This window comes from Nothobranchius furzeri, chromosome 18, assembly GCF_043380555.1.
Source record: "Nothobranchius furzeri strain GRZ-AD chromosome 18, NfurGRZ-RIMD1, whole genome shotgun sequence".
NCBI classification, from domain to species: domain Eukaryota; kingdom Metazoa; phylum Chordata; class Actinopteri; order Cyprinodontiformes; family Nothobranchiidae; genus Nothobranchius; species Nothobranchius furzeri.
In genome coordinates, this window is record NC_091758.1 from 33,540,126 (window position 1) to 33,552,281 (window position 12,156).

Genomic DNA, 12,156 nt, shown 5'->3' on the forward strand with positions numbered 1-12,156 from the left:
ACTCAAGAAGTTGTGTACCCCGTAGAAACAATGCACAGGGACGTGCATGATATTTAATGGGGGAGGATGTAACCCAGAAGCTAGAACCTTAATGAGGTATTAACTAATTGGCTTACTAATATGATCCATCCTCAATTTAGATAAAATATAAAATATAAATTAAGGAAATTAACAATACTAATTAATAGATATCTAATTAACTAATAGATAATTTCATAATGAATTATTGGAAGGGTGAATAACTAAAATAACGAGTTTAATATTAAACATCGGTTAAAACAAGAATCTTGAACATCACTAACAGAAACAGAAGAGGAAAGCTGTATACTATTGGTCCAGGTGGGAATCTGAAATTTCATTGGCTGAGAGAAATAAGTCCCGCCTCCGCGAAATAAAACCGTGCGACGCAGCTGAGCGAGAGGAGAGACAAACGGCTGTGCAGCACGCAGATACAGAAAGCAAAGACTGAGCGGTTAGAGAGAGAGAGAGAGAGAAAAAAAACAACGGTCGAGGCCGTGAAGAACCCTGATTTGGGTGCCGCATAGATAGAGGGAGAGGCGGACTTGACTCCTTCTAATAAGAGCTAGGAACTTGGAACCAACGCGATTTGTGTGGAGACGACAGAGTGAACCAATCCTCTGTAGGAGGGAACCGTTGGAGCGCGTTGGTGAGTGAATGAGATTAAATTCAGTAAATTATTAAATTCAAAAAGCTAATTACAGCAACCGAGGTGACAGCAGTGGGCTGCTAGACGTTAGATCCCAGGAGTTAACATCTCAAACTACCAGTTAACGGTGGTAGGGCATATAGGAGTTAACGGCTCAAACCGCCAGTTAACGGCGGTAGGGCATATGGGATTCCCAGGAGTTAACGGCTCAAACCGCCAGTTAATGGTGGTACAGCCTAGATGTACAAGGTCCTCAGGGGCGTTATAGCTAACGCCATAGAATTAGCAATGCGTCCCTTAACCAAACATTTAATAATAAAAAAAACAGATAAATAAAAATAAATAAAAGCTAACTGATTAGGGAGGAATTATTTTACAAAGGTGGACCAAAGGACCAGAATTTATATTTTGTTGAATTTTGTTATAGAACATTTTATTTATTTATTTATTTATTTATTTATTTATTTATTTATTTATTTATTGTGTTACAGATATACAAGGTGTCACAATGCTGTATAGAAACACAACTAAATGTATCCTTGTTGTCATGAATGTATTTCTTGTTGAATAGTGTAGAGTAATAGAATCTAACTGAGCCTATTGAGCTGAACAATTGTTGTCATATGTAATTATATTTCCAGAGCTACTGAGAATTATTTTAATAGACAATCAAATTGATGTTATGTTAGTTGAACTGTGAACCCAAACATGATTGGCTATGCCAATAGAGTGAAGCATTTGTTTAAGTCTGTAAGACTTTATGCTGTGATGTGACGAGAAGGGTCGATGCCAACTCGCTAACAGTCCTGTTGTTTACAGGCTGGGTTTTTTTTTTCCTTGGGTTTGATCCCGACTCCTATGATCACTCACTTGGAACGAGAACTGGATTTCTTCCTGACGAGGGAGATGGCGAGCCTTAACCACTGAACGAACCAGGACATCTCAAGTAACTGAAGAGCAGACTGCTCTCTTCTGTGAACAATCTCAACGGTGCGGTAGGAAAAAATCGCACCACCGGACTCTGACTTTCACCCCAAGCGTGGGGATTTGACTTGACGCCGGCTGACTTGTGACTCATATGATCAAATCTCATACCGAGCATTTTACTATTGTCGATTGTTTTCATCTGTTTTTGTGTGTTATCTTTATGTGTTATATTTCCCATTATTATTAAAATTTAGTATATAAACCGTTTCATGCTATACCCGTGACTCCAGTCATTCTTAAACAACCTCCAATTCTCCCCGAACCTAATTATTGGCCCATTTGTTTATTTTTTCTTTTAATTATCTTATTGTATCCTGTAATCCGGTTACATTTACTTTAGAAAGGATAAAAGTGCATACCTGTGTTTAATCTTGAGCATTTCCTCTTCATGCACTCCATTCATGTCCACCACCGGATTTGATTTAAAGAAGGAGTGAAACTCTACCGGCATGCTGAGACGACAGAACACCATGTCAGCGTTACTGTTCTGTGTTCCAAACGTCTTGTGGGTAACTTTGAGGCAAGGGGGGCTGTCGATGGTGCCGTCAATCCTGGTTACCTGCAATCAGGAAAATCATTTCATTTCTATCAACTCACAAACTTTTTTTATAGAATCATCTCGTGCTGCTTCGATGCTCTTCCAGCTTACGGCTATGTGGTTGTGGTTCTTGGGCACGTTGACAAAAGTAGGCAGCCGTTTGCTGAACCACATCGTGACTTCGCGGTTCATGTTGACGGCAAAGGGTTCAAATCCCTCCTGCAGGCCACAAGTTGTGTAATATTTGAAGGTGCTAGCGTTTTTCCCCAAATTCATGCGGCCCACCTGAGTCAGACCAAGACTGCACACGGGGATGAACCCTGAATGAAACCCAAACGGAAGAGAGACAAGAAGGGGAGGAGGAGGGAAGAGACAATGAAAGCTTAAAAAACGCAAAGAGCCAGAGAGGAAGGAAAATCGCTCCTGCATTTGAAGAGAGGCAATTCCAAACCGTCACATTAAATACAGGTCATTTTGTTACAGCAGGCCACTTATTTTTTACTTATAACCTGAGCTTGGTCATTCTAATGTAAAGTTTCCTTCTCTGAATGTGAAAACTTTATTTAAAAGATGAGCGAAGGAATGATTTTTCTGAAGAACTCTTCCCCCCCATCAACTTACCAGTAAGACACTTCTGGACCGTGAGCCAATAAAAGTCACTCAGATCATACCCACATTTACACACGCTCTTTAATTCTCACCATCCTCAGTTTCAAAGTCTGTGAAGCAGAGTTCAGAGCCCTTGGTTGTAATTAGAATCTCCCCATTAAGAGTGAAGATTATGGACTTGTCCTCCATGTTGATCATGCAGCCCACTACATCTCCAGCGTGCCAGCAGCGCCCAAACAACCGACTGCCCATGTTCAGGCAGTGGCCCTGCGTGCAAGACATACATAAAAAGTAGAAATAAGGCGCAGCAAAAAGAGTACAATAAATGAAACTGATTTGGGTTTGCTTGGCAGCTTACCCTGTAGCCATCAAAGACAAAAGCAAGCTCATCTGTACCGAGCTCCACATCTGGCTTGCATCCAGGTCTAGCCCAGCCAACTCTCATGTCTCCTCCGGTGACGGCTTCAAACTCAAAGTACCATTTTCCAGTTTTCACAGCATACGTCCTCTCAACCCTGAAGAAGCGGATTTTATCAATGCTGAGCCGCTCAACCATTTGCCCTGCAAATTTCAAAGGACAGATGCAGTTTAAGATAAGAGCCGAGAATCCCAACTCCAAAACATACACCATTAATGGAGAACGGGATTGTGAAAAGCCCAGCGGGTAGAATTACATGTGACTATTTTACACCCTCTTTCTCTTTAATGGGTGGAAGATTGGAGGCAGAATTCAATCAGAGTCTATTCCAATCAGTGTTCTATTATGCATTCAATAATTAGAATTTCAACGTATTTTGATGGATGGAATGATATAAGTGAAACTCACCGCCTTCCTGGTCTGAGGGCTCGATGTTGTATCCGTGTCCAATCATAGTGCGGATAGCCTCCCGCAGGCTGTCCCTGTTTGACTTCTTGGTGCGCTCGTCCAGCAGTGTGTAGGGAACCAGACGAGGGTTACGTTTACTCTTCAGATCCTATGCAGTGAAAATCAAAACTCTGTTTCATCACCTTTATGTCAAATTAAGAAAGTCAGCTCCACTAATTATGAAGATAATTGGTCATATATCACTATTGGGTTATTGCTGCTCATCAGTTCCTCTGTGTTTCTGTGTCACTTCAACTGGCACTGGTCCCACTGGGGGACCTGACACAGTGCAGTTTGTTAGTGCAGTTTGTTTTAAAATCTCTCGAGACCCACATATTTTATTTGGTGTATTTTTCCAGCTAATTCAGATTAATAGGGTCTAATAAAAAAAAATTAAATTTACCAAAACAATATTGACAAATTCCTTTGAATAAATAACTACAGTTTAAAAATTTTGAAATTATTTAATTGAATCAAGTGTGTAAAAAAAAGTGTTATGTTGAAGAAAATAAAATATTGTGGTGCAAGAAGCTAATATCCTCTTGAGAGGATGCGGGGTCCCAGGGGGTACAATGTCTTCTCCTCAGCCAACATACAGGTGAAACAGAAAAAAAAAAAAGAATATGGTGCAATAGTTCATTTATTTCAATTATTCTACTTAAAATGTTAAACATGTCTGAGATAGACCCTAATGCAACCCCAACTCTTACATGCAAAGTCAGATATTTCAAGCCTTTATTTGTCATAAGTGTGATGATTATGGCTTACAGCTGATGAAAACCCAACATTCAAAATCTCATACCATTACAATATTGTGAAAAGGCTCGATATTCTAGGCTCAAAGTGTCACACTCTAAACACTCTAATCAGCTAATCAACCCAAAACACCTGCAAAGGGTTCCTGAGCCTTTAGATCAGGGCTATTCAATTCTGGGCCTCGAGGGCCGGTATCCAGCATGTTTTAGTGGTTTCTCTGGTCCAACATATTGATTCAGTGGTTTAATCACCTGTGCAGCAGTTCATCAGGCATTGCATAATCCTGTTAATCACCTGCTGATGGAAATCAGGTGTGTTGAAGCCGGGTTAAAACCAAAACGTGCTGGATACCGGCCCTCAAGGCCCGGAATTGAAAAGCTCTGCTTTAGATGGTCTCTCAGTCTAAGCTGAATTATTGAAATAGATTGACTTTTGCATCATATTCTCATTTTTAGAGTTTCACTTCTAGGGGGGCCAATATTGAATTTATACAGGCATCCAGTATGGGTCCCAACTGGTTTTGTCCACGATTTCCACAGTAGCCCCACAGTGTTTTGCCACATAGATTGTAATGGGCCCTACATGGGTTTTCAGGGGGATGCCGATGGTTTGATTCATACATTGGCCTGTTAAAGTCTTTGTGGGAAACTTCTGGGGCCACCATGGAAAAGACAACTTGTTTGGACACATGCTGTTAAATATAATCTCATCAATGGAGATTTAAAAGAAAGCAATGGTCAGAGTTTTCCTCATTTGATAAAATTAGTCATTTATTCCAATTTACTGTTATCTGTCATGACTCCCATCTTTCAGCCTTCATTCAGCACACCTGGTCCCCTCATCAAGCTACAGCCAAGCCCTGTTTTCCTTAGCAACCTCAGGCCCTGTCCACACGTAGCCGGGGATCTGCCAAAACGTAGATATTTTCCTACGTTTTGGCCTGTCATCCACACGAAAACGGAGTTTTTTCACACAAAAACGGATCTTTTTAAAAACTCCGGCCAAAGTGAAGATCTGCGTTTTCTCCGTTTTGGGTGTCTGCGTGTGGACGGACTAAACCGGAGTTTTAAGGTCCGCAGCGTCACTTTCCGCGACAAAAAAATGCTGACATCACGTGTGCGACCTGTGTTTACACTAGCCGACAGCATGGAAGCCTTCAGAGCTGCACTCTGTCACTACCCGATCCATCAATTGTCCCAGCGCTTTCTGCTTGTTTGTTTTTGCAAGCGGAATTACTGCTCCTTGCGGAAGACCACAGACGAAGGACGAGGTTAAGAACGGGGGAAGTACTGCCGCCTACAGGTCTGGCATGTCCTTAGCAACGTATTTATCCGGGTACGTGTGGACAGAGTTTGCTTATAAAACGCGGTGGTGTGGATGCAAGTTTTTGGAGGGGCGGATATTCGTTTTTAAAAAACCCCGGCTACGTGTGGACTAGACCTCAGTCAGCACCTCATCAACTCCATTCATCTCACCTGTTCCTGTCATCAGCTTATCCACTTCACCTGCTCCTGTCTCCTCAGCTCATCTCACACACCTGCTTCCCCTGCTATAAATTCATCAGCCAGCCACCAGTTCACTGCCAGATTATTGAAAACCTTTGTAAGTAAATCTTCCAGCCATCCACCCTGCCTGATCTCAGCCTCCGGACCTCGTTTTTCTCCTGACCCCTGCCTTGTACGCTGCCTGCCATTACTACCTTCGCCTGTCTCCGACACTGTCTGCAGCCTCCCCCTACCTCGGGTAACTTCACTAAGAATAAAATACTTTTTTTTTATCTATTTTTACTGTGTTTGGCGTCTTCACGGGTCTTCTGGGTTCTGTTTGTGACAGTTATCAAGAATTTAAGAGAGTATCTTATTGCTTTGTGGATCTTATCCACTTTAAGAGTACATTTAACGAATGTGTGAACATTTGAAAAATGCAGGATTTATTGCTAAAAGAAATCAAAAGCAATGTGCACCATAACATTTTTCAAACGCAGCTGATTTTATTTACATTTTGTATTTGAAAAAAACATTAAAAAGAAGCATTAAGCTAATAAACATCTGCAAAAGCCCAAAGCTGTACAAAGTATTCCACCTCATCATGTACGTGTGTGTGTGTGTCTTTTTCCAGATAATTTGAGAAATGTGTTCCGTACGGTGTGTTCTACAGCTGGCTGTACAATGAAATTACTTTGTTTAAAATTTGCTTTCCTGCAAGGAAATGTTAGACTGCTGAACATGTGCTCTGACGGGGTGCATCAGTTCTGTGGTGGATGCATTGATGAGCAATACAACAAGAGATGGCTGGAAACAAAAGTACATTAATAAGTAAAACCAGATTTGTAGTATTTAGAATTGACTACCTGTTTGGCATCATTATGATAAGCAAGCATAAATTTCACGTGAACAAACCTGCTGAATGCCGTAAGTCCATCCCTGTTTGATGCGGTCCTTGGCCCACACATTATGTGCATTTTCTGCCAGTTTGTCCACAAGCAGCTCCTGACCTGGAGTCAGTTTTACCTCTGACAGGTCCAGCGGAGATGGTTTATAGCCATTGGACATCATATAGCTGCACGGGGGGAAATGGAAAGGGCATTTCTCCCTCAGTGATGGGTGTAGAGAGACTGGTTTACATTTATAGCCTAACAGAAAACTCAACAGCACAAATACTTTTGTAAAAGTCTGAAACCTTTTTTAAATCTGTTTGATTTGCTGTTCCATAGTATTTTACTAAATTTACTACATAAAGACAGTTATCATTTTGGTAGTCTAGGCTTTAATATTGTTTACATGTTCTTTTCTCTCTTAATGAACCAACTTACTTTTTGGGTAATTTTATTTTTTTGAGGGAGTCTTCTGCATTGGGGTTCACTTGAACTATCCGGCAGCCTAAAGCCAGCAGTGTCCTATGGAGGAAAAACAAGCTTAGTTTCATTGGCTGGACTGACAGAAGTAACCGATCATGTTACAATGAGCAGAACTGTGTCACATTAGGGGTTGCATGTAATTTTTCAGATTTTTAGTTCTTTTTTTTCTCCCCTTGTTTTGTTTTCTTTTTGACTTGATTCCTCTGCTTGAGCCGTGAATAATTGTTTTTCTCTGCTCCTCAATCACTCAGCTGTGTATCATTCAGCTAATTGACCCAGCTGCTTCCCATCACCCCTCCCAGTACAAATATTCCCTCGCTTAAAGTTAGGACAGAACTCAAGCTCGACTCAACCTACTTCAGGGTTTCTGTTGACATCTGCAAATTGTAGTTCCTTTCTGTTTCTGGTAGCTTTGAGAAATCCACCAAACACGGGTGCTGTCGCTTATTATCATCCCTTATCTGCAAAAAAATAAATAAAATGCAGTTAAAACAAACATACGATCAGCTTATTCTCCTTAGTGCTCATCATTAGCAGCAAATGTATGTTTAATGTATTTGTTTTAGGCAAATATGCATTTGAAAAGCACAACCTTTGTAAGTCATTGTGAACTAACAAGGGGTGTGAGCATGTGGGTTGAGGTTAGGGTGCAACTGCTTGCAGTGATAAGCCAGTTTACTCTAGTGAACATGTTATGGAAGAAGGGAGCATGTTTTCTTAGAGGGGAAAAACAGAAAAGTGTGTGGCTTGAATACTAAACATTTTTATGCATATTTGAATGCTTCAATTTATGCCAAATGTTCTCCTTGGCAATGCTGCGCAAAGGAGACGGCATGACAATGGTGGATGTTAATCAAGAAAACATGCAGGGCTGAGTATAGATACGCAGATATGCGTGTTTATGACTATCAAAATAATATAGTCAGATGTTTAGTGAAAACCTTTGGAAAATCGTTTGACAGTGAAGGAGAAAAAACACAAAGGTATCTAAGTGTAACTGACTGGTACGGCTGCAGCTCTTCGGAGGGAGTTTTAATAAACTTGCAATTGTTGAAAAGAATGAAGTACTTATATAAATTATTGCTACCTTTTAATGAAAAAAGGTTTAAAGACAAAGACTGGAATTCAAATGTTATCTGTGATGTTTGCAGGATTATGCATTTTTGACAAAAACACAATTCTTGTGATTATACTGAAAAGTCGTCAGTTTCTTGTTTTACCAATACTTTATTTATTTCTGAGATTAAAAATTGACAGAAGTGCCTAACTTAACTTGTATAAGTTGGAAATCATTTAGAAATCAAGTGTTTATTCATTTCTACAGTGTATCAAGTATTAAACTAAAATATACAATAAGTGCTAATTTGCTCATTTTGCTGCCAGTGAAAAAAGTCAATTAAATGTCACATATTGCACGTGACTTGGTACGTTATGTTCATTAGTGTATTTAATTGATGCAGGCACAAGAATGAAAACACTTCTCCAAAAGTGTGCTTACCATGCTTTATGGTAAACAAACCAAAAATCATTAAAAAAAATTAATAATTCTTGATTTTTAAAGATGTCAGACCTTATTTTGCCCATGAGAGAGACAAAAAAAGACTTTTACCAGAACACACAATGAAACAGATTTTTCTTCCTACAAATAAACTAAAATAAAGCATCTAAATGAGTGATATGATCACAATGAACATCAAAATATGATTTTTTTTTTCACTTACCCTCTTTTAGGAGTGAACCGCAAATTATAAAAGAGAAAGCAAGATGACATACAGGCGTCTGTGATGGCTCATTGCCACTACTTCGCACAACTAAAGCAATTTCAAGCTGGTTTTGAGTTCATTAGAAAGTAAAGCAAAAAGATTTTATATTCTTGGTAAACATGGCCAAATGCATGAAGTGTTTTATTTTTATTTTGTGAGAAAATTTGCCCGTTTCTCACCTTGCCATAAGTCCAGCCCAGCTCTATCTTATTCATGCCCCATAGTTCATGAATGTTTTCAGCCAGCTTGTCTCGAATCTTCTCTAGATGAAGAGGCATGATGATCTGAAAGCAGAGAGGTTATTAGCAAAAAATAAAACAAATAAAGGTTCTCTTGTAAATAGTCATTTGGCACTCCTATTGGGATCTTACCTGGCTGGTTTCCACAGGGATGGGGATGAAGGAAGCCTGTGAGGTAAACTGAGTGGTGCCCAGCAGATCTCGAACTCCTTCTGCGTCTCTCTTGTACTCCTTCACCGGCTCCACTTTCATCTTTTCTTTTGGCAACAGAGCCTCGTAGCATGGAGCATAGCTTGATGGAGGCAGGAATTTAAAGTCACCATGTCGACCACCCAACAAGAAGCGTACCCTAAAGAGAGGCTTTAGTTATCAGTAGATGTAAATAAATAAATAAAAGACAGGATCAACGCAATGAGCCGTGTTAAAACCATTTCTAATAGACTGAGTGTAGCCATCTTCCAAATGAATGATCAAATCCTCTGACACATTTTCTCTGGCTTTTCTGCCTTCAAGTGTTGCTATAATAAACGTGTAAAAAGGAAAATGTACCCAATTAAATTACCAAGCCAATTTAAAAAAGGGAGAGCCTTAAAAAGTCTACAGCTAACAAAGACCCGTTTGCTGCCTGTAGCTCTAAAACTAAATCAGAGTTTAAAAAACAGACCATCGAGAAAATAATACTTTGGCTCTAACATTATAAAATATGTTGTTGCTCATTCCTCCACGATTTTTCATGTCAGAAACAAATATAAATAAACACATTTTGTTTTCCTTGTGTGAGAAAGTAAAATGTATTCTAGTTCCTTGGTGTCAAGTGTCTGAGATTCTGAGCTGTTGATGCAGCTTCAAAGCTGGAGTCAATCATAGAATAGCTGAAAAACTGCCAGAGCTTGAAATTTCATTTCAAGGTCTTGTCAATCACGTCTCTGGTCACCATGACGAGAGACATGAAGCCTCTTCTAAGACTTTTGTACAGACCTGTGTTTATATACTGAACCAGGAATGTTTAAATCTGTTGAATAAAACATGGCTGACAGTACAGACTCAGATTTACTAGGATACTTATTCAAATTAAAGGGCAATGGGCTGAAACGGTTTTAGCCACCAGATCCCTGTGACCCTACAAAAAAATGAGTAAAAGGGTGTTTTCTCCAGGTTTGAACTCTGTTCTTTCTAATTCCTTTCAGCAGATAAAAGAATAGAATTACATGAGGGTTATCTTTCACATTGTTTTTAGCCACAGACATAAAATGGAGGTGGAAGCAACCCCAACGGGAATGGTTCATCTTAGTTTACACAATGAATGACGTAATAAAACACTCACTTGACCCCGGCAGAGAAGCTGACAACGGGGAAAAAGAGTCCATCCGTGTTGAAATTTTCAAACATGCCTTGAACAGGCTGTCCATTGATCCTGAAGGAAATGCTGGGAGCTCCCAGGTCCAGACAACAGCTCACCACATCCTCTGAGGTCAGAATATGCTGGTTCACAGATGCAACTGCTCGCGGGATACGACCTGATTATGACAGACAAACACAGTCATGATTCTGGCAATGGACACATCTCTCCATCAGACACCGGCTGCAACACATTTCCACTCCCCTACACTCAGTCTGGGCAAGAAAATCCCTCCTACGGGGTGCTGAGTGTCTAGATGTAAGCTGGTTGTATCCCAGGGATACCACTTATCTAAGGCCTGGTTCACAGGGCTAAATCATTATAATATTATTACATATCTATGACCCAGTCCTCCTTCTTTGAGAATTGCATTGATGTGCTTGATTGCCGTAATGACTCTAAATCTAATCTTATAATATTTGTGCCTTGTGTGGTGTGTTAAAAGGACTCTGGTCTTCTTGGAGGCATGTAGGGATTGTTCTGGTTATAAGTCAGAGCTTTCAAACATGTTGGATTATCTTGGTCTGACATTTAAGGAAAAATAGCGTGCTGAATGTAATGTGTAGCCTATCAGAGAGCAAGATTATGGAAGAGCGTTGCACACTCTTCCTCCACCATGTTTTTTTTACTCTGAAGTCATGCTAGATCTCATGAGATTTCCCTTCTGATTAGGGAATGTTCATGCATGAAATCTGGTTGTGTGGTGTAAAGCTATGCCCATGATGCTGCACACCACACACTCTAGGATCAAAACCTGTATGGCTGGGATGTCTTTTATCACCATTTGTGGAGTCTTTCATGCTTTGAAAGTAGTCCAACAATTTTAAAATCCTACTAAATTAACCAGGTCTCCTCTTCCACTCACCTGACCAGAGGTGGAGTCCGTCAAAACCAAATGAGTAGAGGTCATCCCCAACTCCATTGCCCCCCCAGCCCTCCCCTCCACCAGGATAGGGTGCGTAACCTTTGGTATTGGCCCAACCCACTCTCAGGTGGGATGGCTCACTGGTCACAAAGTGGTCCACCTGGTCGATCATCAGCTCATAGTACCACTTTTTATATTGAGCAGAGCCTTCACTCACACCCAGGAAGATGTTTGGCCTCATGCTGGAAAAGAACAATTAAAAAGGTCATTAAATGTTTGAAGATCTATCCGTTAATAAAATTACATGGAATGTAATATTTTGGAGGCAGGATGGTAGATGGATCTCACCTTTGAACGTCATTGACCAGCTGGGTTTGTAACAGCAGATCTCTTTTGGGCAGCAAGTGGTCACATATGAGGTTTTGATTGGTTCGCACAGCTACGCCATTACACACACACAGTGAACAGAGCACGTCAAGAATCTGAAAAACAGCCAAGCCAGCAGGGAGGATAATGGGAAACAACAATGAGTGCAGGACCTCAAAAGCTTTCATGTAGCGGATCCCATATTTACCTCATTTTTCTCCCTTAAACACTAAATTTCAGTCCAT

General features: G+C 40.4%; 1 protein-coding gene across 7 annotated transcripts in view; it reads right to left on the reverse strand.

Annotated features, from left to right (window-relative positions):
- The window catches only part of LOC107392446 (ryanodine receptor 3), a 129,941-nt gene that overhangs the window by 75,216 nt on the left and 42,569 nt on the right, over positions 1–12,156 (reverse strand). For all 7 annotated transcript variants that reach the window (XM_070546664.1, XM_070546666.1, XM_070546663.1 and 4 more), the window contains 13 exons: positions 11,894–12,027; positions 11,546–11,787; positions 10,606–10,798; positions 9,414–9,630; positions 9,222–9,326; positions 7,637–7,740; positions 7,235–7,318; positions 6,822–6,981; positions 3,628–3,775; positions 3,160–3,362; positions 2,894–3,068; positions 2,304–2,512; positions 2,014–2,213 (listed from right to left, as the gene is read on the reverse strand). In XM_070546664.1, the coding sequence (XP_070402765.1) occupies positions 2,014–2,213; positions 2,304–2,512; positions 2,894–3,068; positions 3,160–3,362; positions 3,628–3,775; positions 6,822–6,981; positions 7,235–7,318; positions 7,637–7,740; positions 9,222–9,326; positions 9,414–9,630; positions 10,606–10,798; positions 11,546–11,787; positions 11,894–12,027 (2,174 nt within the window). The remainder of the gene's footprint in view (positions 1–2,013; positions 2,214–2,303; positions 2,513–2,893; positions 3,069–3,159; positions 3,363–3,627; positions 3,776–6,821; positions 6,982–7,234; positions 7,319–7,636; positions 7,741–9,221; positions 9,327–9,413; positions 9,631–10,605; positions 10,799–11,545; positions 11,788–11,893; positions 12,028–12,156) is intronic.